The following is a 26,672-nucleotide window of genomic DNA, read 5'->3' as shown; positions in this document are numbered from 1 at the left end:
ATTAAGAAGGAGTCTCTCACCCCTCTGAGCTCTGCCCCTTTCGTGACTGAGGCTTTTAGTCCATTGTCTCATCTCCCGGGAAATGGCTTTTAAGACATCCGTTTGGGAGGTGCCTGGGAAGACCCCACTTTTCCCAGCCGGTAGAAGCTTCCCCGAGCTCAGACGCGGGAAGCGCAGTTAGCTACAGTGTGGCAGGGCTTTTATACTCTTTATACACACCCATTTATCCGCACAATGTATACACCGTATGTAAAATTTGAAAGTTTGTTCACTATTCTCCTGCCACTTTTAAGTTTCATATATAATGGGACATAGTCATTAAAAAGAGTAGATTGGTATAGGTGTATTACCAGAATAAATCTCAAAAATCTTAAATGGAAAAGGATAGGAAACATTTATGGAAGTTTTAAAACCAATGAATAAAATTGTGCGTGTAGTTTATGGATAAATGCGTGTGTATGAAGAGTACAAAAACGTGTAAGAATATTGTACATTGAAAGGGTCTCAGAGCCGTTTTGCCCCCTCCTATGGCTGTCAGGCTGCTGGTTTTCACTGTGATCGTGGGCTGTTGGTTTTCACGGCTACCATGGAGACAGGAATAGGGCAAGTTAAAATGCCATAAGCCACTGTTCTTACAGCTGTTTGCTTTTAAAAAAAAAACAAAACCACAAACATTAGTTTGCTGTAAGCTTCTGATTAATATCCAGGGTTCTGAAAAAGTTGATTTTGAAAAACATTTTTTTTCTAGTTTTCTTGTTTGTTTTATGGAAGAGAGAATTTTCAGAGATTTTTACTCTGTCATTTTCTCCGATGTCACTAAAGTCTCTACTTTTTAGTTGATTATGCTTTGATTTAGGGAAATGAATGTGCCTTGAGGATCTGTCTCTAGACATAAATCCTTTCTTACCTAATTAAATGTCCTTTTGAAAAAGGAGTTCTTCTCTGTTTCAAATATGGTTGGAATTTTCCAGGAGGTAGAACTGCAAATAAGGTAGAAGTATCTGGCCAAACCATTCATCTGCTTTTTAGGGTTGAGATCTAGATAGTGAGGGGACAGTGACTAACTCCCTTTTCTGGGGTAGCACCTCCTCACATTAGGTTTGTTGGTTTTGACGACAAGCTCAGCTTTTGGCTAAAGCTCCGGAAAATCCTCTTCTAACAGAATGCAGAGTCTGGATGAGCCTTGGACGGAAGAGGAGGGGGACGGCTCAGACCACCCATACTACAACAGCATCCCAAGCAAGACACCTCCTCCAGGGGGCTTCGTGGATGTACGGCTGCACGCCAGACCCCACGCCCCCGACACAGCCCAGGTAAGTCGTGTACCTCTGCCTGGGTCGTGGCCACTTGAGCTTTATTTCCTTTCATCTTCCACTCGATTGACAGGCTGTGTTCTGTCCAGTCTTTGACAGAATAACTCACCTGTTTTCTCCCCTGGGATGACACAAAGCAGACAAGTAGGGGAGGCTTTTGTTTTAACATCCCAAGGTGTTAATCAGATGTCTTGGAACTATATTATGATTCTGGAGGTACGAGTCTGGGGGTCTCCTCTCCATCCTGGGACAAATCCCATTATACTGGGAGCTCAATGAGAAGAAGAAAGAGTTCAAGACTTAAGAGGCCTGGGGGCGCTTTGTGTTCCCCGAAAGGAGAGTGGATGTGGGCCCTTAAAATGATGAGAATTTTATGAGCCTTCTCTTTTACGCATTTCCCTGATTTTTCCTCCAAATCAACATTCCAGTAAGGCAATTGCTTTGTAGAGTTACAGTATCTCTGTTTCATTACGGAGAATTTTTTGATGTCACCTACTTTGTGCGAATAACAATGACACTAATAAAAGTGGCAAAATAACAGTGACATCAAGAGTCAGGAGCTCTGACGCAGAGATGGACGGGGCGGGCTTGGCCAGGTGCGTGTGGTTGTGGGAGGCATGATCTGACACACAGAAACGCACCAGCCGAAGTTGACTTTACGAGTGACGGCGCTGCATTAAGAGGGCTCCATTTTTGGCCACACGGAGGGAGGGTTGGTGGCGGCAAATAAAAACAGGATGGGCGTGTGTAGTGTTGATGTGAAGCAGCCTCTTCCTCACACCCACGCAAACCTATTTCCCAAATCCTAATGCTGACCGGGAGGCCTGAAGGGAAAAGTGGGAGTAATTGGGAAAGCACCCGACCCTCCGTTGGGGCCCCTTGTACTGCGCTGTGGCTTTTAGAGATGGGGAAGGGGACGAGGATGCTTTTTCTCTTTATGTATTTACATGTGTCTATAGTTTGCAGGAAAAGAGCAAACGTACTACCAAGGGAGACACTTAGGAGACCCGTTTGGCGAAGACTGGCAGCAAACACCTGTCAGGCAAGGTGAGAGGCAGGGTGAGGCGGGCCGGCCTCGGGGCACCTTGGCCCAGCTAGGAGGTCCCCTGGAGGCATGCCTGGGGGTAGGGGTCCTCGATCAAGCGCTCACCCTGGGCCTCCTGCGCGGAACCTGGGGCACGAAGGTCTGCTCTGTTTGTGAGGAAGGGTGCCTGGCACTGCATTGCTAGAATGGAGTCGATTTACAAAGCACCCACTTAGACTTAAAGGCAAAACAGGGCAATTTAAATGAGGCTGTGGTTCTTCTGCTCCGTTCCTTGCTTTGGGGCCTCTGCAAAGGGGATAAGGGGACCCGGGCAGCCTCCCCGCTGTGCCTGCTCCGCTCCTCCACCCGGGTCAGGGCCAGAGTCTCGGCCAGGCCCTAGAGATCACGTGTCCACCCTCGCGGGCTGCCCGGTCGCATTTTGACATGAAGGCTGGGAAATCGTCTGGGCCAGAACACAATAGCGGTGCCAGGGTCCGAAGACGGGCATCAGACCCGCAAGAGGAATTATCTAACAGCCCATAGGATCGTCTCCGTGTGGGGTGGGGCAGCTTACGGGCAGATGCACCCATGACCAGCCTTTCCGTTGTAAGAGAAGAGGGGGCTCGTTTTCTTGTTGCAGGGTCCTTGGACATCTACGGCATGCCGGAGGGGAGAGCGCCCGCGGCCCCTGGAGAAGCCCCCACCTACGTGAACGCGCAGCACCTCCCGCCGCAGGCCACGCCGGCCTCAGGCAGCAGCGCGGAGAGCAGCCCGCGGAAGGACCTCTTCGACATGAGTGGGTTGCCATTCGTCTGGGTTTCCTGTCTTCTGAGGTTGCTTTCTGCCATGCCTTCTGTTGAAACCTGTGCAGTTAGTATGCTTTCTGCTAGCAGGGTTCTGATGAACAGGGACGACCGTCTGCACTTTTCTGGGTTGTGATTGGGCTTTTCAGGGCTTTGAACTCGGCTGACCTCTGCTTTGGGATGACAGCCCTCTCTGAGGTCCGGAGGCAGAGTAAATTCCCCTCTTTTTGGAGCTGACATTCCTCTTGAAGAGCTGCCCATGCATCGAGGCAAATGATACACACACAAAGCACCCGCTTATTCACTTAAATATTAGTTAGCTGTTACGTGCCAAATACTATATCAGTTGCCAAGGATGCCAAGGTGAAATGCATGCCCGTGCTTCACAGAGCCCTCGGTCTGTTGAGCAGGACCAACACGTACGCAAGCAAGGGCGATACACCTCGCGTGCACATGCTCGCTCGCTCTCCCGTATTCCTGGTATTCACATACCATTCTGCTTACTGGGGTCTGCGGGAAAGCCAAACAGAGGGTCTCGTGGAGCGTAAGTAACCATGGTGTGTTCACGGGTAGCAACAAGTGCCCGGGGGGAACCCCAAAACAGGGTGAGGAGTGTGACAGGAAGCTCCTCAGCAGTGCAGAGATGCGCTATGGACCTTCAGTTCGTCGTGTGGACTGAGACGCGTAAATCATCCATGAACTTGGTAATGGAAGTAGGAGTTGTTGCTAAGGAATTTTGAAGAAGCTTCCCGAGTTGACAAAGAGCTTTACATCTCCATATTGCTTTGTCAGCTCCCTGAGAATTTTACAGGCTGGAGAAATCCCTTGAGAATTTAAGAAGTGTCTACCATGTGTTAGGCTCCTGCTACTTTAATTTCTGCAACAGTCCCGCAGGTAACTACCATTACTGTCGCGCTGTCACGGAGGAGAAAACAGGCTCCTAGAGGCTGGTCAGGGCAGCTTGCGGGCCTGGCGCGTGCTCTCCGTGGCGCCGTGTGTGAGTGAGGACGTGCTTGAGTGCTGCTAACATCAGGCAGCCCCTGACCACAAAAGTCTCTTTCTCCTCGGACACTTTGGTTTCCCACGCAGTGGATTTCCATTCTGACTGGCAAAAATCACCACCGACAGAAGAACTAGGGACTCTCGGGGCTTGGAGCCACCTTAACCGTCATCGGATCAAATCCCGTCTCTTAAAGAATGTGGGAACGGTCTCAGAAGTATGAAGCGACTTTCCCAAGACACGGAGCAAAGTGGCGGCTCTCTGAGCGTCCATTCCAGCTCTAATGAGGTTTCCCAACAGCAGTTTAGAAGCAATATTTATGGTCAATTTTCACTGTTTAATTTAGTCAATTTGCCAGTGGCTCTTGGCCCCAGAGCCTGAGGAGAGGTAGATAAGATGAGGGTTTGAGATGGAAAAGTGAGAACTAGAGCCACCCTTTGTCATCCATCCATTTCCACCTGCTCCCAAACCAGAGAAGGGGAGACAAGAAGAAGAAAGGGCCTAGAGAAGCTAGTTTCTTTTTTAAAATGTTTTTTTTTTTTTTTTTTTTTTTTTTTTTTATTTATTTATTCATGAGAGTCAGAGAGAGAGAGAGAGGCAGAGGCAGAGGGAGAAGCAGGCTCCCCGCCTAGCAGGGAGCCCGATGCGGGACTCGATCCCGGGACCCCGGGATCATGACCTGAGCCGAAGGCAGACGCTTAACCATCTGAGCCACCCAGGCGCCCGAGAAGCTAGTTTCTATTGAAAAGTCTGGACAAAGAATTATGCCAGCACGCTGTGTTGTTTCTCTTAAACCACCAGAGCTAAATAATGATGGTGCTGCTCCTGGTGCTGATGGTAGCAGTGGTGATGATGAGGATGGTGGTGATGATGGTGGTGATGACGGTAGTGATGGTGATGGTGGTGATGGTGATGAGGGTGATGGTGGTGATGGTGGTGGTGATGGTGATGGTGGTGATGATGATGGTGATGAGGGTGATGGTGGTGAGGATGGTGATGATGATGGTGATGGTGGTGATGATGATGGTGATGAAGGTGGTGGTGATGATGATGGTGATAAAGGTGATAGTAGTGATGGTGGTGAGGATGGTGATGATGATGGTGATGGTGGTGATGATGAAGGTGATGGTGGTCATGGTGGTGGTGATAATGATGATGGTGATGGTTATAGTGATGGTGGTGGTGATGGTAGTGGTAACGCTGATGGTGGTGGCAAGGTGATGTTGATGGTGGTCATGATGATGGTGGTGATGGGATCATGAGGGTGATGATGGTGACAATGGTGATGGTCTTCATAGTGATGGTGGTGGTGGTGATGGTATAGAAATGTTACAACAAAACTTTTCAACTACTCCAGATAATCAGGAAGAAATAGGATAAAAAGAGAAGATCTAATTTTAGGCAATAGTTTTAACCTGCTTTTATTCCCAGATTTGTGAACAATTTAATAAGTATCAAAATGCCCTGATTTGGGTTTCATTTATTCACCTGACCCCTGCCCGTCCTCTACTAACAACTGGTCTCGTTCTAGAGCATTCATTGAATATTTGTGGGTATGGACTCCGTCCCAGGAGCAGTGTTGGATCTGGGGACGTAGTTGTGCCCAGGAGAGAGCCGACCCGTTCCCGGGGTACAGGCACTGTGCTGCTTGGCAGCGTGTCTCCATCCTCACACCTTACGCTCTGCGGCACCATGTGCGTTTTCGAGTGCTTTTGTACATATTACCTCATTTGAAAGTGGAGAACTGGGGTTTCATCAGGTGTCCCTGGGGACTTTTCGTGCTGCTGTTGTCTGTTGCCCTCGGTGGGAAGTGTGTCCTGAAGGGCGTGCAGTCACGCTCGAGCTCAGACACTCACACGGAGCCTTTTTCCACAGAGGAACAAGCAAAGGCCAAGGGGAGGTGGCACTCCTGACCTGGGGCAAGTCACACAAAAGGGCCCCGAAAAATGTCAATTTTCTTCTCTTTTAAAAATCGGCCGGATGCGAGAATTTTGAAACAAACATCTGATGGTTGGATATAGGTTTTGCACCAAATCTAACTTTGCAGATTATCTTCCTGTTCGTGTATTTCCATTAGCATTGGCAGGTTTTCATTCAGAAGAAAACAAATTTATTAAAAGGCTGGCTGACGTTCCAGAAGAAGTAGATGGCCTGCAATACGCGTGGCCTGGTGCCGTGTGCAGAAGTGAAGTCATTCTGACTGGCTAGACAGAGGGTGTGCTTGAATCCCTGGGGCGACGCACAGCGCCCTGCTGTCTTGGGAAGGCAGACCCGTCAGAAAATCATGCCAAGGTTTGGGCTGTGGTTAATATTACCAGCCAGTCATTTTTCTGTAGGTTTGTTTCTGGTGCAAGTTGCCTTGGCGTTTCCATCGATCACGTGGAGCGTCCTGTCGTTTGTTCTTCTTGGGGTTCACTTGTTTCTGGTGATTGCTGTTGACAGAACCTTTTGAAGATGCTCTCAGGAACCAGTCCTTGGGGCCTGCGCTGAGCAAAGCAGCCTCGGTGGAGTGCATCAGCCCCGTCACCCCCAGAGCCCCAGATGCCAAGATGCTGGTGGAGCTGGAAGGGGAGCCTTGGTACCAAGGGGAGATGAGCCGGAAGGAGGCCGAGGGGCTGCTGAAGAACGATGGGGACTTCCTGGTCAGGAAGAGCGCCACCAACCCAGGTTCCTTCGTCCTCACGGGAATGCACAACGGCCAGGCCAAGCACCTGTTGCTCGTGGACCCGGAAGGCACGGTGAGCACGGGGCGGGACACGACCTGCCTCCTGACAACAGTCTCCCCTTGGTCTCTGTGCTGGATGACCACACTTTCCCTCCACTACCCACGCGGGCCGGCTGAGGTCTTGGCGGCCACTCCTCCGGGACCCAGGAGCCCAGGCGCAGAGGGCTTATGAATTCAGGCCAGCACCGGGCTCGCGCTTGGAAAATCACGAGGCGTGAGTTTCCAGCTTTAACGCTGATGTCCTTTACAATAAATAAATACAAATACTGAGAAAGTCTTCCTGTCCAATACATTCTTAGTGGATGCGGAAGGGCAGGGGTCCTGGGCTTTCAGTATTTACCTCAAGTATCTCTAGAAGTTGAGTCACCGAGTTTGTGTTCCTAGAGTGCATGCCGTGATGAGGCCCTACATAAAGCCCCTATTAATCAGCCTCTTGCTTTCCCACTCGGGGAAGGCACGCCGCGTGACAGTGAGTTTGGCCTTTCCTGGCAGCACGGTCGCGTCTAAGAGCTCTGTGGGTTTGCCTGCATTTCCCATCCTCCAGCCAATAAAGAGATTGGACTTGATCTTGGCACAGTCCAAGAATTATTAACTTGAATAAATATAATGACATTAACTGAACCGTTAAATAAATTCCAGGATTGTCGTTTAAAACCCGTTATCCAGTGAAAACAAAGATGCAGGTAACATGATCAAATAGTAGCTAAGAGCGTTGCCCGTCCTGATTGACAGGTAGGGACAAAGCCTCAGTCTTTGGTTGGACTTGAACACAATTTAATTTAATTTGGTGGCGGGGGACTGGACCTAATTTACGGCTTCAGGTGTCTGCACCTCGGCTCTGTGCCCCCTCTCCCCCCTGCACCTGGACGACCCCTCCCTGGGAATGTAATGTGAATCCTTCCAACCCACCTTCTTCGGTGGTCGTGGGGATTTTTCCCACAGATATACGTCGGGGCAAATAGATACTGTGTGTCTGTGCATCTTAGAAGTTTGCAACCATGATAGTGCCCCTCAAGTCCCATTTCATTTCGTTCGTTTTTCCCTCCGCACGTGTTTTTGAGATCTGTCTGTGGTGCTTTCCACATGCGGAATCGTCACTTGGCTGGGCTGCCGGGCGTCCCCTGTCCGTGGCCACGTGTCACTTGTGGAAATGTCTCGGGAAGGGCTGAAGGCACTAGGAATCCTCCTGCGTGTTTCCCCACGATGGTCTTTCGGGGGCACATCCTAGGACTGGGGTTCTTGCTCACAGGATGTGCGTGTAGTGTTAGCAGGGGCTTGTGTTTGCTTCCGGAATGGCTGGACTACTGGGGGCGAGGCAGCCGAACACCGGCTACCCTCCTCCGCCTCCTCCTCATGTCGTCCTCCCAGCATGGCGCATCTGGGGCACGTGGCAAGGAGGAAAGCGTGTCTCCGTTGTTGGCTGTGTCGTCCTTCGACCCCGCGTCCACAGGTTCCTCCTGGAAACGTCACATTCCCACCTTTCCACCATGCTTCTCTTCTGATCGTCTCCCTGGACCCTTCTGCTGAGTTTCTCAGACATAGAATTTCCATATGAATGCTCCCATTTTTTCACATATCTGATCATTTGTCCGTGATGTTCTCCACCAAATAGAAGTTTCCCTTTTATAAAGGTTTACGGTCTTGAGTTTTAGAAGATTTCCTCACCTGCAGTCACGAACATACTGTGTTCTATGTTTTCTTCGTTTGGCTTTGAAAGCTTTATTTTTCACATTTATGTTTTAATTCTCACTAGAGGTACTTCGAAGATGACCTAAGATAGGGACCCCACGTTGCTTAGATCTCCAGGCAGTGAGCCAATGTTGGGTCATTACGGATGGTCCTTGTGTTACGCACTCTGCGCTCTGCATGTCCGGCTGTTTCTCAAGTGTCCGCCCTGTTCTGTCCAGCTGACCATTCAGTCCTGGCACAAGTACCATGCCGTTTGGTCATTATGGCTTTGAAACATCTGGCTTAACACCTTCCTCTTGAAACTCCTTTTTGTGTTCTCTAGTGTAGCTTTCTCAGACCTTTATTCCTCTTTGTTCTGGTTTCAGAGTCAGTTTATCCAGGCACCGAAAATGCATGATTTTGGTAGGGCTGGCGTTGAATTTACAGATGAGTTTCAGGGGAGTGCTGATAGTTTTTAGCATTAAATCATCACGTCCACGAACATGGCATGATCTCTACTTATTTAGTGTTAAGATGTCCTTTGTTAGAATTTAAAAATTCTCTCCAGGAAGTTCTTGTGCTTCCTCTGTTTGGTTCCTTCCTAGAGTGTCTGGTTTTAATTTTGTAAGTGGTGTGTTATTTTGGTTACGTTTTCCCAACGGCGATTGCTGCAGGGAGAGGAATGTGGTGTGATCTCATGCCCAGAAATCTTGCTGATGGCAGCAGTTTTTCCAGAACGGTGGTCGTGCCATGGCAAACACCAACAGCCATGTCTCCTGCCTTCCAGCCTCCGACCCTGCGGGATGGTCTCGCCCCACCATGCTCACCGGGCGCCCTTGGGCGTTGACCGGGAGAGGGCGCCCTTGTCTTGTTCCCAGCCTGTAAGGGGCTGTTGGAGGCTTTGTTCCATTAAGAATGATGCAAGCTTTGGGTAGATTGTCTTCATCAGCCCAAAGGATGTCATTCCCTCATTCATTCGCTCACTGCGCAACGGTGCACCGAATAGCTACCAAATCCAGGCACTGGTTTTGACACCTGGGCTATGGCCGAGAACCTGTTACAAAACGCACCCTCTGCTTGTGTGGAATTTGTACGTATTAATTTCTTAATTACTTTTGTGATATTGGATTTTATCAAATGCTTCTTCAGCACCGCCTGAAATAATGTAATAATAATGTCTTTTCTTGAGTCTGTGAACATGGGGATTTGCACAGGCAGGTTTTTGTGATGCTACGTCCTGGCACGAGCCCTGCTTGGTCCTGACATGGTCTTCACGAGCTGCGTTGCTGGATTTGGGGATCTAACACTAACTTTAGGGTGTTTCCAGCTGTGCTTCCTAAGTGAGGTTGGTCTTCATGGTCTTTGCTGCCTTTTGCTTGTGTTACTCATCTGGTTGGGGTGTCAACATTATAGGGTTATGTTCACCTCTTACAACAAGCTAGGCTCACCCCGGATCAGAGAAGCCTTCCCTCCCCATCGCATCTCACATAGAATCCCCTGGAGGGCCCCTATTTATGCACCGTGCTTTATTTTCACCTTGAAGCCCTTATCACAAACAGGCGCTCATTTATTTGCTAACCTGCTTACTAAGTGGTTTTCCCCCCTGGATTGTCATCTCTGTGAGGCGAGCAGCCCTAGTCAACACGCTACCCCAGCACCTAGAAGAGCGGGTGCTCGACACGCATGTGGCAGGTGAAGGAGGCGCAGAGGGACATGGGGCTTTCGCGGGAGCTGAGAGCCCCAGAGTCCACATGGTGCTAAGGGGCCCGAGCTACTGATGGGGATGTCCTCACAGATAAGCTTTTCTAAACAGAATCCGTGCAGAGCGATTTCCATTTGCAAGGGCTGCTACTAATGCTTCTCTGTTTTCTGAAAGAAAATACCCAAGCAAATCTGTGAAAAGATAAAAATTGTAATTGAAACTTCAGGTATTTTTTAAGGATGAGAAGTTCATAGTTTACCTAAGTTGTACCGTCTCATAGAGCGAAGACAGTTAATGTTTTATTTACTCAGTCCTTACAGACACAAGGATGATTAAGGAAGGACAGGTATGACCACTACCATTCACACGCGCACGGGGGGCAGGAAAGTGCCGCAGGTGGGGGGGGCCAGGCTGCGGCCGTGAGCTCACACCACGTGCTGGAGCGAGCCCCGACCCCAGGCTGTGCTGTCCACGCGGCTTTAATTTCGGAGAAGTATGTAGTGCCGCTGGGAAAAACTGTAAGTCCCACCTCCTAATAACTGTTCTTTTGGGAGGCTTTTTGCTGGATCTGCTGATCTAGTTTAATTGATCCAGTGGAGGAGGGCTTCAGCTGAGAAAGACTTAATCACAAATGTAATGTCGCTTCCTTGCTGTTAGGACACCAAAATAGACGATGAACACATTCTCTTCAATATTTATTCATCTGATTTTCATGGTAATTGGTTGGTCCCTGACTATAAAGGGGGAAACTTGGCAGAACAGATTACTCAGAGAAAGAAGGATGCAAAACAGTTCTGAGTCTAAATTTACTGCAGAGTACACCAACCTGTGCGCCTTCGCACTGCACACTGATCGTGCAAGACGGGGGCTCCTGGGGTCGCTGGAACCTCGGGGCACGAGGAGGGCACTGGCAGGGCTCCTGAGTCCCCGGGCAGGTGTGGGGCCGCAGCTGGGCCGACGCCGGCGCCAGGCTCTGCGGGAGCGGCTCCCGAGGTGGAGTCTGGAGCGCTGGTTTTTTCTGCGACATCTTCACCATCATTCAGTCGGCCCTCTTGAGCCTAAGATATTCCCTGAGGCCCCCGTCCTGGATTCGTCCCTTTGGCGGGAAGGGCCAGCAGAGCGGGGCAGGCACGTGCTTGCATTTGAATGAGAGGCACCTGCACCGTGGCTGGTGTTCCGTGGGCTTCCCGAACGTGGTCTCGGGGCGTGGCACCTTAGAAAAGCACAAGCCGGCTTTGCATTTGGGAAATCACAAAACAATGCCAACCATCCAACACCCCACATTTATTAGGATTTTATTTTATTCTGAGAGTAATTAAGAAAACAAATCCGCCCTATCCCTCCACTTAAAAAAGCCTTGTTATTTTAAAATTCCCTTTGTCTCAGGCCAACTAGGCTATGCTGAATTGACAAATGACTGGTTTGAGCTGGGTGTGTGTCAGGAGGCTCTTTTTCCCCCCAGGTCCTTGGTTGGGTGACTCGGGTCCTGGGGGGCCTCTGTCTCCCGGGTCTGCCTTGTTAACCTGGGGGCTCCAAGGAGGAGAGAGGGGTGGAGAGAGCAGGGCTGTCGGTGGCCTCGCCGGGGACTCTTCGGCCCACACGGACCTGACTGCAGGGGACACGAGAGCCGTGCAAGGTGCAGCTGGTGGGTAGGGCCGTCGTGTCTTTTAACTTTGTATCATGTAACACCTGCAAAGTATAACTGAGCAAGATGTTACGAGACTTTGATGGGAAGCGACAGCCCAGGCTGCTCACCCCATCCGACCCCGATCCCGAGCGGCAGGTGCACCAAGTTCTGTCTGCAGGTGCCCTCCTGGTGCTCAAGAGGCTCTTCAGAGATTTCATATCTTACGGTGTCATTTCTTGATGTTGCCTCTGAAAAAACGAAAGGTTAGCCTCTTTTTCAATTTTTGACAAGTGTTTCCATTTTTCCAGGTCGTCTCTGTGCATGTAAACATACAGAGCCTGTGTTGGTCCAGAAGCGTCCGTCCCTTCCGTCCCGCCTCCCCATCCTCCCGCTCTGTCATCCCCACCTTCTGTGTTTTCTGAATGCACAGACGTAGAGACAAGAGTACTGACCTCCTATGTACCTATTACTCGCTGCAAAGTTTACTAGTGTTGTTCTGATCTCGCTTCACCCCATCCACTTGCGGGGAGGATATTTTCTGAGAGGACAGCTCTCTTTTCCGGAATGATCTGAGGCTACCTTGCTCCAATGCGCCATCGCCCCGGGTACAAATGGGAGTGTCGTGCACTCACAGCCGGGGTCCCGTGCAGCTACCAGAATAGGCTCTCCACCCCGAGGGGCCACCGCCACCTGCTCTGCCTTCCTGCACCCCTCCGCCCAGCTGCCCCAGGAAGTGGTGTTCGCGAGCGTTCACCTGGAGGCTGGACGAAGGGGGCCTTGGGCCGGCTTCTCCTCTGCAGACTCTCTCCTTCCCTTGTAATTATTAAATATTTGGGGGGGGAGGCACAGTGAAGCTTCGTATACACCCTCTATCCAACCAAACTTTCACCCTGCTAATGAATTTGTTTTCACCCGTGTGGATTGACGGCTCCCTGTGTGGTTCGGGGGTTAGCACCAGCTGCCCTATCTGCTTCCTGCTCCTTCGAGTGGGTTTCAGTGCCCCTCTGACGTGGCCTCATTCTTTTGTGCCTTCTTCCTTCAAATACACAATGGCCTCTGCTGCAGTCCTGGGAACCCCGGCCTGGCTCTTTTTCATGGGGAGACCAAGACCTGCACTTGGGGGTGTGGAGCACCTGCAGCTCAAGATGGACAGATTGGTGCAGACACGGGCATGCATGCACATGTGCACATCTGTGTGCATTTCTGTGTGTTAGAAATCATATGTTCACAATAATTCTTCCAATTCCACTCTGATACCGCAGGGTTCATCCTACTTTTTTCTTTTCCTACATTTGTAACTCTCTTCTCCAACAACGAGAAGCCTGACCCCTTAGCCTTAGTATTTTCACCTCTCTTTGGTTAACTCACCTGTACTATGCCCCCCCCACCACAGCCGCTGCCCCTCCCCTCGCGGACGCCACCCTCACCCTGTGGGGCGGCAGCGTCTCGGCGCAGCCATTCCCCGTGGGCTCCCTGTCCCCCTGAGCATGCTCTGACCACCCCCTCCCAGCCCTGATGCCCATCGGGCCTCTGACAGCCCGCACCTGCCTCGTGCTTGCTCCTGACTCGGCCTGGACTCCGGTCTTCTGTGGGGGGCCACTGGGGGCGCCCCCACCCGAAGCACAGACATCTGTCTTCCTTGGCGTTTGGACTGATTGTTCATTCAGGAAGGAGAGGCGATGGAGAGCGAGGGGAGGGAGGAGATCCTCAGAGCTTTCGACAGCGTATCCAGGCGGCCTGCCGTCCCTCTCACGAGTACTTCAGCGTGGTCTCCTACCACAACAACACGACAGCATTGTTAGAGCCGACGAAGCTAAAGATAGTGACTTCACATATTCAAATTCCCCTGAGTATCTCAAAGACGTTCTTTGTATAGTACGTGTGTTGGAATCAGAATTCAAACGTGGTCCACATGGTGCATCTTATTCTATTTTCTTTCCGTTTCCCCCGACACCAGTGGTTTGTTTGAGTGACTAGACATGTATTTGCCTGTAGAATATCCCACATTATGATTTGGGTTGTTGTGTCCCCCTGTGGCTTCATTTCCCTGCTTCTCTGACCCCCAGATTTTCTATAAACTGATAGACACAGAGGCTTTAAAAACAGCCTCAGTGGGATATGATTCACATGCACACCCGTTTCAAGTGTATGATTCAGTGCTCCTCAGTATATTCACAGATGTGTGCATCCATCACCGAAGTCGACTTGGAACACGATTATCACCTGCGAGAGGAACGTGACAGCGTCCGTCCGTCACCTCGCCAGCCTCGAAGCCCCTAGTCCCTTAGCATCTCCGGGTTCTCCCTTCTGGACTTCCCTCAGAATAGAATCATGTAACTCTGTAGACTTTTGTGACTCACCTCTTTTCCCGAGTGCGGTGTTTTCCAGGTTCATCCATGTCGTAGCATGGGTCAGCAGCTTGTTCCTTCCTGTGGCCAAATAACGGGCCACCTACGGACAGACCACATTTACTTGTGATGGGTCTGCCGATGAACATTAGGCTGTTATGAGCAATGTTGCTGCAAATATCATGTCCACATTTCTGTGGGGACGTGTGTGTCCATTTCTCTTGGACCTGTACCTCGGAGTGGATTTGTTGGGTTGTAGGGTAACTCTATAATCTGTCACTTGAGGAACCATCAGACGGTTTTTCAAAGCAGCTGCACCATTTTCTGTTCCAACTCACGGCGTGCAAGGGCTCCGATTTCTCCACAGTGCTCCTACCCTTGTCATTGTCCACCGTTTCGATTCTGGCCGTCCTTGTGGGTGGGAGGTGGGACACCATTGTGATTTTGACTTGTGTTTCCGTGATGACTAATAATGTCACGCATCTTTTCAGGTGCTTATTGGCTTTTTATGTATCTTCTTTGGAGACATGTCTATTCAAATCCTTTGTCAATTTTTTTTCTTCCTTCTTTTCAGATTTTTTTTATTGTGGTAAAATACATAAAACATAGAATTTACCACCGAAACCAGTGGTGAGTGTAGAGTCCAGTGGTATGGAGTGTGTGCGTGTGGGATACAACCACCCCCACCAGCCATCTCCAGAATGCTATTCATCTTGCAAAACTGAAACTCTGTCCCCATTAGATAACTCCCTGTTCTCTCCATCCCCCGCACCAGGCATCCTCTGTCCTACTTTCCATCTCTATGAATTTGACTCCTCTAAGGACCTCACGTGAGTGGAATCACAGTATTTGTCCTTTGGTGCCTGGCCCATTTCACTCAGCATTGTGTCCTCAGGGTTCATCCTCACTGTAGCAGGTGTCAGATCTCCTGCCTTTTCAAGACTGCGTATGGTTCCATCGTGTGGATGGACCGCATGTTGCTTACCCATTCATCATTTGATGGACACCTGTGTTGCTTCCACATTTTAACTAATGTGGAAAACGCTGCTATTAACACAATATACAGATCTCTCTTTGAGACTCTGCTTTCAACTTTTCAGGTAGCCACCTAGAAGTGGAATTGCTGAGTCATATGATAATCCATTAACAAACATTTTTTGAGAAACCATCAGTTTACAGTGGCTGCACCATTTTCACCAACAGTACGTGCACGAGGGTTCCAATTTCTCCTCATCCTCGCCAACACTTGCTGTTTTCTGGTTTGGGGACAGTAGCCATCCTAACAGGTGTGAGGTGGTATCTCATTGTAGCTTCGATTTGCATTTCCCTGGTGATGAGTGATGTTGAACATCTTTTCATGTGCTTGTTGATCATATGTAGATCTTCTTTGAAGAAATGTCAATTCAAGTTCTTTGCCCATTTTTGAATCAGGTTGTTTGTTTTTCATTGTTGAGTTTTAGGAGAACTTTATATATTCTGGATATTAATCCTTTATTAGACGAGATGCACAATTTACAAATTTATCCCCCCATTCTGTGGGTTGCCTTTTTATTCTGTTGATAGTTCTTTTAATGCACAAAACTTTATGATTTTCATGATACCCAATTTGTCTGGCTTTTCTTTTGCTGCCTGTGTGTTTGGTACCATATCTAAGAAACCACTGGAAATTCAGTGTCTTGAAGCTTTTGCCCCGTGTTTTCTTCTAAGAATATTAGGTCTTACATTTAGGTTTTTGATCCATTTTGAGTTAATTTTTGCACGTGGCATTAGCTCTGGGTACTTCATTCTTTCGTATGTGGATCTAGTCTTCCCAGCTCCATTTGTTGAAAAGATTATCCCTTTCCTATTGAATGGTCCTGGCACTGCAGTTAAAAATCACTTGACCATATATGCCAGCGTTCATTTCTAAGCCTCTCTGTTCTTTTCCACTGGCTTATATGCCAATCTTTATATCCATTCCACACTGCTTTGATGACTGTAGCTTTGTAATCAGTTTTGGAATCAGGAAGTGTGGGTCCTCCAACTTTGTCAAATTTGTTGGTCTTTTCAAAGAACCAGCTTTTGGTTTCATTGATTTCCTGTGATTCCTATTCTCTGTTTATCTCTGCTTTAATCTTTATGATGTCCTTTTTCCTGCTTGCTTCAGGGTTAATGTGCTTCCTTTTTTTAGTGTCTTAAGGGAGGTTAAGTTATTTGTGAGTTTCTAAATTTTCCTCCTGCTGTTGGGGAAAATGAGTGCTCATGTGGGATGAGGTATTGATTGGAAGGATGTAAGTAATTGGCATACAAGGTCGCAAGGTTGATTCTTGACATTGCAGCCCTTGGGGGCTGATGTGAGCCTGGCATTCTCTGGCACTGTGTCCACTGGGTCTAGGAAGGACCTGAGCTTCACCTTAATTTCAAATCTGGGGGAGGCCAGACTATGTGGCTAGGTGGGTCTATATCCCACTTGGGCTAGTTGTATTTGGGCTGGATCCTCTGGGGGTGGAGGGTCTACCGGTGGATCCAGCCCAAGCTGAGCCATTGGACAAAGGGCAGCAGGTCTGAGTGTGCAGCCTGTTCCAATGGAACCAGACTTTAATTAGGAAGCATCTCTGTCGGATGGCTTTGCCCGAGCCAGTGTGACCTTTTGGAAGAGAACAGATATAATCATTCTGTCGTTGGTGGAGTGTACTTGTTAATGTACAATCTCTAAATGGTATTTCTAACTGCCAGGCACCTACTTTAAATGTTCCCCAGGCAACTCAAGCCCACCATGCCTAAAGCAGAAAGTATGGGCTCCACCCCCTTGCCCACTGCCCTGTAGACTCCTTCCCACGGCTCGCCCCGCCCCCGAGCCTCAGCCACCAACACCTTCCTCCTCACACATGTTTAATTTTATAAGAAACCACCAAACCATCTTCCAAAGTGGCAAGTCCCACCAGCAGTGAGGAGAGCTCCTCCTGCCACACATCCCCACCAGCATGTGGGGTGGTCAGTGTTCTGGATTTTGGCCATTCTAATAGGTGTGTAGTGGTGTCTCATTTTAATTTGTGTTTCTCTGATGACGGGTGATGCAGAGCATCTTTCCATGTGCTTATTTGCCATCTGTACATCTTCTTTGGTGAGATCTGGTTGTTTGTTTTCTCATTGTTAGTGTTAAGATTTCTTTGTATGTTTTGGATACCAGCTCATGAGATGTGTCTTTTGTGAATATCTTCTCTCAGTCTGTGGCTCGTCTTCTCACTCTCTTGACTGTGTCACTTGTGGGGCAAAAGTTTTTAATTTTAATAAAGTTCAGCTTATTATTTCTTTCATTCATGAATCAGGCCTTTGATGCCATATCCAAAAGGTCATCACCAAACCCACGGTCATCTAGGCTTTCCCCTGTGTTATCTTGTAGGAGTTCTGTAGGGTTTTTTTTTAAAGATTTTATTTACTTATTTGAGAGAGAGAGAAGGAGAGACTGTGAGAGAGTACAAGGGGGGAGGAGAGGGAGAAGCGGGCTCCCTGCAGGGCAAGGAGCCCGATGTGGGGCTCGATCCCAGTACACTGGGATCATGACCTGAGCTGAGGGCAGATGCTTAACCGACTGAGCCACCCAGGCACCCCAGGAGTTCTGTAATTTTGCATTTTACATTTAGGTCTGTGATCCATTTTGAGTTCGTTTTTGTGAAGGGTGTAAGGTCTGGTCTAGGCTCTTTTTCTTTTCTTTCTTTTCTTTTTTGTTTTGCATGTGGATGTCCAGTTATTCTAACACTATTTGTTGAAAATGCTATCTTTGCTTTTATTTCCTTTTTTTGTCTTATTGTATACCTAGGACTTCCACTGTGGTGTTGAAAAGGAGTGTGAGACCAGACATCCTGGCCTTGTTCAAGTTTCTTTTCATGAAGGAGGATGTTAGTGGTAGGATTTTTGTAGATGTCTTTATCAAGGACCAGCTTTGAGATCATCGATTTCTCTATTGATTCCTGTTTCCAATGCCATTGGTTTCTACTCTAATTTTTTTTATTCTTTCTCTAGTTTCTGAAGTTAAAGCTTAGATTATTGATTTCAGATCTTTCTTCTTTTCTGAACCACATGGCAGGGGGTTCCGTCCATACACATAGCTCTGTGGGCTGCAGGTTCTCTGGGCAGGAGCCAGACTGGAGTTTCAGCAAGTATTTATGGGAATAGAGTAAACTGGCCTACTTCTTTAGGCAGTAAATTTATATCACTTACCTCTTCCGCGTGCCTTTATTTGTGTGTGTTTATGGCGGCCAGCCTACACACTCCAAAGATGCTGAGCAGTGAGCTCTCAGCTTGGGCGGCATGTTGGAATCACAGGGTTTTTGTGAAACGCCCTGGTGGCCAAGCCCCACCCCGAGCTCCTGGTGGAGTTGGCCTGGGCATGGGGCTTACTGAACGCACTCAGGTGGTTTGGATGTGAGCCCAGGTGGACGCTACTGTCCCAGACACTTCTCATCATAAATCCTCATTCACCCCTGTTGCCCCAGAACTTAAATGAGTATTAATTGCTAAAAAGTGGGAAAAAGAAGTCAACATCAAGACAACACCCCAACAGTAGTCTCAAGCTGAGTTCTTAGTGTCCCTCACCCCTAAGAAAGGGGCCTGCCCATGTCACCCCGGGGTCTTTCTAGGACGGGAATTCTAAGGAACTTGGGAAGATTAAAGAACCTCAATGAAAAAATGCCTAAAAGTCTTGCAAAAATATTTCTTTCTGAACGTGCCCATCAGGTTGCCTCCTCCATGAGGCTCAATGCCCAGCAGTTGGGAGCCCCATGGACCAGAGGGTCCCTGCCCCTTGGGTGCTTAGAGAGACTGGTGGCGATGGGGGCCTGCCTCGGAGTGGGACCCCAGGAGAGGAAAACATCCTCATTCCAAAGCTTCTGCTGTTGCCTTTGTTGGTAGAGCCCAGAGCAGATGGCCTGGGGGCTTCAATGGGCCCACCTGGAGTATAGACTGGGGGCGGGAATGAGGTCAGGGCTGAAGGCCCAGAGACAGACATCCCATTGGTGGGTTGGTAGAGAGGGAGAGGCAAGAGGGTCACATTAGGGGTGGGAGTGAGAATACTGGGACAGATAAGGGAGGAGGAGAACAGAGCGCCCTCAGAGTCCCCGAGGGAAAGGTGGGGAGAGCTGATTGCCCCCGGGCAGGGATGGCCTCTAACAATAAGGCTGGAGAGAGAGGCCAGGCCCCCAGGGCATCCCAGAGCCATCATGAGGGTCATCTAAGGGCCTGGAGGGCCAGCAGGTGTAGCCACGCACCTGACCCCTGCCCCATCTCTCACCCCCCCGCCAAAAGAGCCGGCCGCGAGGGGGATGGTATCCAGAGCAGACTGGGAGATTGCTCCGGGCCAGGCCTCATCTGCCTTCTTCAAGGGTGGTCTACACTGGGAGTGTAGCAGCTCAGGGACCAGGGCACAGGCCCAGTGAACAGACGGAAGTGGTGGGACCCGGCAGATGTGTCTCTGAGAGTGTGGGGGCCCCGGGGAGGCGCCGCTCGGGTCCCCGTGGTCTGGCTGGCTCCGAACACGTGTTCTCTCTCGTCTGCCTGTATGTCACGCGTTCCTGCCCTCTGTGTCTCTCCCAGATCCGGACGAAGGACAGGGTCTTTGACAGCATCAGCCACCTCATCAACCACCACCTGGAGAACAGCCTGCCCATCGTCTCGGCCGGAAGCGAGCTCTGCCTCCAGCAGCCGGTGGAGAAGACCCTGTGACCCGCCAGCCGCCCTGTCCTGACCCCGCGCCAGTGCTCAGGAGCCCTGGGTCTTCCCGGGAGATGGGCATGGAGGCTCCGGAAGCTCGGGCCGCTGCCCGCAGGCTCAGAGCCTCGTCCAAATCCCCAGGAGGAAGGTGTCCGTCAAGTGCAAGTTTCATAAACTTGTTCTGATTTTCTCATGTGCATATTAAAGGTGTACATACCTATACATCCTGTACAAATTATCCCTCTATATTTATATTTTTTAAGACTAAGAAAGATGTAAGACTAACATTCTGTGCTGTATGTTTTTAATGGAAAAAAAAAGTTTGACTGTAGTTGTCCGGGCAAAAATTTAATTCAGCTGACCCATTCTCCTGAGAAATTCCGCTAGGAAGGTGTCACCTGCGGGTTTTACCTGGTAAGCCCCACTCGGGGAAGAGAAGCAAGCAGGAGGGCTGGAAATCACTGTGGAGCTGTAGCGGAAGAAGGCAGGATGCTCCCCAGAGCGGTTTAGCTCTGCACGTATCACTCCATGAACGGTTGGTCCCGGCGGCCGCCACTCCGCGTCGCCGGCGCCCCTTCCGCGGTGATGCCGCCTCCCCCGCTGTCGGCCCCGCACCTGTGTGCTCGCGGCGCCCGACAGCCGGGGCCGCCGCGCTAGGGAGCAGGGGGTGGCCCAGCTGTTTCGGGTGGTGCCGAGCACAGGAATGCTGTCCGCCTTGACCGCTGTCGTCCAGGGGTCTGTTTGACGGCCAGATGTGGCACAAAGTGAGCCTCAGGGACCAAGAGCATGCTTCCCTCGTTCTCATCTGTATAACGACAAACCGGTACGTGCGGACGGCTGGTGGGGGCAAAGCCTTGGTTTCTGTGTCCTGCTGGCCAGTAGGCTGACCTCAGGCTGCTGGGGTAGCTGCCAGGCAATTGCCCCCCGTTACGTCCAGCAGAGAAAAATGCACGTGTACGTGCTCGAGACATTCGCACATCGGCCGTTGTTCCTGCTCCACGTTTGCCTCAGGCGGGGGACTCGGGCGTCTGGGGGATCGGTTTGAGGTTTTGCTTCTCGAGTGGTTGGTGGGTAAAGTGGCTGTCTCTGCAACAGATTTCCCAGTTGCTCCCTGGAAAGGGCCCAGGATTTCTTACTGGGTGTTTTGGTGTCCAGAGGTCGACAGTGTTTCCAGCTTTTAAAAAACACCTGGGTTGAGGTTACCTCGTGATTTAACAGATGCCGCCTTTTAAAAGCGAGAAGGACTCACCCGTTGGTTGGCATCCTGTCAGCAGGGCCACAGCCCAGGCTCCCGTCCCGTGCCGTCCCACAGCCCGCGGCGGCCCTGGATCAGGGCAGCGGGACTTTCTGCACACTGGCACGGGGCAGGAGTAAATTCGATGCTTCAGGAACGAGGAGTTAAGGGTGGATTTTGAAAACTCTGATGAGTAATGATTCTGCAAAGTTCTAATGTTAAATGAGCCCCATTTCTGTTTTCAGGGGTGGGTGTGTGTCCAGGATGGTAGATGGGGTGGAGCTCGTGGGTGAGGATGGGTTGGGCAGGTCCGAAGATCTGTGTGGGGACTTCTTAGGAGTTTTCGTCCTTTGGGGATCCCGTGAGTCCAAGAAGACAGTGGCTTCAATCTTCTAGAATGTTCTGCCATGGATTGGAACTAATGTAGGACCGCCGTCTCTTCCTGGTGTGGTTCTGGTTTCAGTCACAGTGTGGATACCCCACTCCATGTTACCCAGAAGCAGTGAGAGCTGAACGGGGCTGGGGCAGCAGCTGGTTCAGTGGGGGGCCGGCTGTGGGAACCCCCCTGCGCCCCGTCCTCTGGAGGCCCGCATCCCTGCAGACATACACAGAGGTCCCACCCGTGTGCCAGTGTCCACACATATAAAAAAGTGGGTAAAATGACTTTTCTCTGGACAGCCTGCGGGGCCCAGCTGGGTAATCTTAAGGGCACGCCCCAAATGCTAGTGTTTAAAGGCAAGTAGGCTGGTTAGGGACCCTGAGCCCCTGGACGGCTCACCGGCTTTCTTTGCCCTCCTGGGGATATGAGAAACAGTCATCTGCGGGGTTTAGAGCTCTCTGCTGTGAAGTCAGTGATTATCTCAGTGGTGATAAGCAATATATATCCTGTTTTTTTGCATGAGAATCAATTTAAAAATTAGAAATATTGAGGGGAGATCACATTTGTTTCAATATTAATTCAAAATATGTATTTTTAAGTTCAGATTCCAGGATTGCTTACAACACAACAGGGCCAGTGGGAACCCCTACAGCCGCTGGAGCACCAACAGGCCCGGCAGATGGCTGCCATACTCTCGCCTTCCTCCCTCCGCTGTGTGAAGCGGGTTGGGACTCCACAGGTCACTGCAGCTCCCCTTCAAGGCCGTGGGATGGGCATCATGGGGAGCCCCACTCACAGGGGGAGAAACTGAGGCACGGTGCCCCCTCCCCCCCCCGTTCTAAGCCACACGGTAGGTGGGCTCTGCTGCACCTGGAGCTCAGGATTCCCAGGCAAAGACCGGCCACTCCCTGCCCAGCCTGGGTCCCCCCTTCGCCTGGACCTGGACTGCACCTCTGCCAGGCAGGGCTGTGTTCCCGGACCCCCGAATCCCCGGGTACGTTCGCTGCTCACTGTGCCCGGCCCCCCAGAGCCCTCGGTGCACCAGGCCTGCTGCCTCTGCCCACAGTGCACCGGGCCTGCTGCCTCTCTGCCCAGGCCTCTGGGCGTGCTGGGCATGCGTGGCAGGTCTCACAGGCCCACGATGGCCCCGCTGTGGTGTGGCCCTAGAGACCCCCACCCACTGCCCCTCCCACCCACACCATGGCGTGTGAATGAGCGGGACTTCCAAATGACCTTCTCGTCCCACTGGAGCCTGCGGGTCCCTGCAGGGCTGCCCACCCGTGGTTTCAGTGAGCGCTGATGCTCGAGGCCCCGAACTGCCCTGTGCACTGTCTGGTAATACATTCAACCATCTCCCGCCCCAACTCTGCGCGGATGCGGCCTCTCCCAGGCTTTTATACCCGAGAGGCCACAGGGCCCAGCGGCCGCGTGGCTGTGACCCGTGTTCACATCTCGGGTGTTGGGGTGGGTGGGTGGACCACGGCCCAGGCGCAGGGATGGAGCGCTGCTTTCAGGCGGTGCCAAATGCCGCGTGGCTCCTTCTCATAAGTGACACATTGAGACGGATGTCCTGGTCCTTCTTTCCCTGAATCGGTCCCCAGGTGAAGGCGATTCCCACGAGATCACAGGCTGCCCCTGGCAGCGCCGGCGTCCTCCCCCAGAGCCGCGTGGCCTCACGCTTGTTGCTGGGTGTCTCTGAGCGGTGGCCCAGCCCCTGCACCCCGCCCCCCCGCCACGAGATGGAGCCGAGGTGCTGGTGAATATACGGAAACAGGAAGGACAGCTGCTTCCTGGGACACTTCATGAGCACGTGTGATGGGCTCCCTCTCCGTGTTCACGCACCTGCGGTCCATCCGCACCTTTCTGCAGGTGGTGACAGCCCGATAGCAAAGGGGACGGGGATTGTGGAAATACTGCTCTTAGGTCACTGTGTGTCGCAGACAAATCTCGGTCCTGAGTTTTAGAATAATATCTGGGTCTGTAGTGAAACTTTAAAAATTGGTCCCGAGAGAGATGAATTGGGAAAACCACTTTACAGGAAGGGGTCGCAAACCTGGGCGTGCCAGGGCCCCCCAGAGGTAACAAGCAAGGAAGCATTCTGGGATCGTGCTGCTGCAGAACCCCCTTTCTAGTGCGGGAGCTGGGCCAGGTGACTTGCTAGAGCGTGGTGACAGTGGCTGAATCTCGGACAGAGCGCAGGACTTATTAGGGTCCTTTACAGTTTGGGTATAAAGCTCAGCCCCTGATGGAAAATGGCACATAGCTCTTCCCTCCTCCTTGGGTTTGCATTTTTGCTCGTTCTTTTTGCAAAAGGCATAAAGACGGGAGTCTTACACCGACAAGGAAGTGTTTCTGTTTGAGGCCCTTCAGAAGCAGACCTCAAGGGGGTCTGACTGTATGTCAATACTGTGGGTGATACCCCAGGGGTGGGGAAGGAAAGGAAGCTGCGGAGGAGGGCATGATCGGGCAGGTCACCGTGATGTGGAAGGCTAATGGCGCCGAGGGACAGCAGGAAACGGGGCCAGACACACATCAGTGCTTACCCAGCGGCATTTAGCCACCGGCCCATCCCAGGTAGAAAACAGGCCCTGTGCACACCTGTGCACACTCCCGGGCAGGGGATCCGGCAGGGTGCCAGGCCTCCGGGCTACGCAGATCCAGAGTAGACGGGCAGCGAGGTGCCCCCAGGGCCCCACCCCTGGAGGTCTGCACAGGAACCAAGAATTTGCATTTCTAGTAAATTGAGCGATGCTGGTGGGGAGCGTGGACTTGGAGAACCACCATCAGGTGTGAGCTGCCGGCCCTTAACCCTCCCTTACTGAGGGCTTTCCCCGTCCAATTTATGACTCTGTTTTCCCACCATCTCATGTCACAGATCCCAGAGTCCATGCTCGGAGTTTTAAAAGTGGAGGATTAATAAGCATTTAGAACTCCATACACTCACTGCTGGCGGATAAAATGCCATCTGCCAGCCACAATTTATTTATAATGGGGTTTATACATATTTATAAGTTTGCAAGCAACAAATGCACAGTTTTAAAACTGGCACACTTTATAGCAGCCAGAAAAACTGCAATTTTATACCAGGACTTTGAATGTCAACCCACACTGATTAGGACGGATGCACACCTGTGTGTGTGTACGGCAGGCTGGCTGTGCACCTCGAGACTCCTCCCTGCGTTTTGGCGTTTTAACCAACAAAGACAAGCAGAAAGTTAATCAGATGTGAAGAGTTTGGCATCTGCAGACACATGGGGGAGGGTCCTGGATGCTGCAGGATGTGGGACCCGTGTGCAAAGGGAGCAGGGCCCCGGGGGGGGGGGCGCACTGTGGAAGTGACAGGCCAGGAGGGAGACAGTGGAGGAGGATGGAGGTAAGAAGGGTTTCCTTCGTCAGCGTGCAGCGTCTGTCAGAGGCCAGGGGGGAAGGACAAGAAGGGGTAGGTGTGGCAAGGCTGTCCCCCCCCAGGTGTGCTGGGGGTGAGCTCGCTGCCCAGCACAGCTGTGGTGCTGCCCGGCTTGTAGGATTCCCAGCCAGACTTCTCTTGGCCTCATCTGTGCGTTGGTTCCTATTAGCAGGCACGGTGCTGGGCTCCTCGTAGGAAACAAGCACGCACGGGGCATGAGAGTGTGACAAGCCTGATGGCTGACGTGGGCACGTTCCACAGGACAGTGGAGGCGGGGGCTCCCGGGTGGATGTGGAAAGTGTGAAGCTTTACAAGCTCGAAGACAGGTGGGAGGCAGGCGGGGTGGGCATGCCAGAGCAGGCGGACAGGCTGGGGGCCCCGGGGGGGCGGGACACCCTCACATACAGGGGCTGGTGTCAGCAGGGACACTGGGGGCTGGCGGTGCCCCCTCAGGCCTCCTCCTGCCTCCCCCATGCCCTGAATGAAGGAGACCCTGGAGCTCCTCCTGGAGGGCTGGGAGGACCATTCTCATGGACGAAAGTGCCAGATTACGTTGCAGCTCACCTTGCAATGCTGTAGGTAGAGATCAGTGTGTAAGGAGAGCACGCGTGGTCCTGCGTGTCACAGCCAAGGAGCTCACACTCACCTGGGATCTTTCTCCCACCACCAAATTTTCTATCCAACCTAATCACGCAGCAATCAACACAGCGGAAATAAACGGGCATATCCATCTTTGAACACTGAATTACCTTTTTCTGTAATGACTGTGTTGGTGGCAAGTGGAATGTTCTCTGTTCATTTGCCTTTTGAATAAAATTGGTTCCAGAATAAATATTGTAAAAAATTAAGTATGTGAATGTTTCTTTGCATTCAGAATTAAACAAGAATTAAACATCTGATGTGAAAATCCAAGGATTAGGAGAGAACTCCATGTAAATTTCATGTGTAATAATGAGATATTTATTACTTTTTAAAAAGCATTTGGATGGCAAATTATATATATTGATAAATATTATCCGAGAGCGCTGTGTTTTGTTTTCCATTAAGTTTCGTGGAACAACGAGGGTTGCCATGAAGGTCTCCGTCTGGGTGTGTCGCCAGGTCGCCATTCTCTGCTTTGATGCCACGACGGCGTTTGGACTCTGGGGAGTGGAGTTATCAAACCAATCTGGAGCTTTCTGAGCTCTGTTCCGGGAAAGCTGGGAGCGCCTGAGCAGCGCGGGGGACACAGGGAGGCCCCCAGCACGGCAGGGAGGGGAGCGGCTCCCGTGCCTCCCTTGCCCTCAGCGCGCCCCCTCCCTCCTAGAAGTGACGTGGCTTCGGGTCCGAGCCCTGCGCGCAGGCGGCCGCGGAGCACAGACCCCTGCGCGGCGTCCCCCGGGCTCACCCCCGTTGGGGCCATGCCACACGTCTCCTTCTCACTGGTTATCAGAAAACGTGCCTTCATTTTCGGGATAGTGGTGTGTGCATTTCTGACTATGTAGCAAACCCTTTGATATTTTGACTTAGACACTAAAAACATTCGGGTGTTGAGGTTTTGTCCTCGTGGATACAATTTCAAAGCATGGACTTGGTAATTCAGTTAGACGTTTTCTATAAAACGCACCGAGTTACATGTGTGCGAAAGGCTCTTCACCAGCGCGGAATAACCTCCGGTCAGCCGTTCAAACGACTGTCAGTGTAACTCTGGGAGCAATAAAGGATTGTGTGAAAAGCCTCTCACTTGGGTGCTGGATCTTGTGTTGCCTCACGAGG

The 26,672-nt window shown here is 51.1% G+C and overlaps 1 protein-coding gene across 3 annotated transcripts in view; it reads left to right on the top strand.

Annotated features, from left to right (window-relative positions):
* The window catches only part of SHC3 (SHC adaptor protein 3), a 104,463-nt gene extending 77,829 nt beyond the window's left edge, over positions 1 to 26,634 (top strand). For all 3 annotated transcript variants that reach the window (XM_032427646.1, XM_032427645.1, XM_032427647.1), the window contains exons 8-12: positions 1,163 to 1,313; positions 2,273 to 2,360; positions 2,978 to 3,133; positions 6,583 to 6,878; positions 19,782 to 26,634. In XM_032427646.1, the coding sequence (XP_032283537.1) occupies positions 1,163 to 1,313; positions 2,273 to 2,360; positions 2,978 to 3,133; positions 6,583 to 6,878; positions 19,782 to 19,910 (820 nt within the window). In that variant the 3' untranslated portion in view covers positions 19,911 to 26,634. The remainder of the gene's footprint in view (positions 1 to 1,162; positions 1,314 to 2,272; positions 2,361 to 2,977; positions 3,134 to 6,582; positions 6,879 to 19,781) is intronic.
* The last annotated feature ends 38 nt before the right edge of the window (positions 26,635 to 26,672 follow it).

The sequence above is a fragment of the Phoca vitulina genome, unplaced genomic scaffold (genome assembly GCF_004348235.1).
Source record: "Phoca vitulina isolate PV1807 unplaced genomic scaffold, GSC_HSeal_1.0 scaffold37, whole genome shotgun sequence".
Taxonomy (NCBI): domain Eukaryota; kingdom Metazoa; phylum Chordata; class Mammalia; order Carnivora; family Phocidae; genus Phoca; species Phoca vitulina.
The sequence above is the reverse complement of the archived record's forward strand: the minus strand, read 5'-3'. Positions and strand labels throughout refer to the sequence as shown.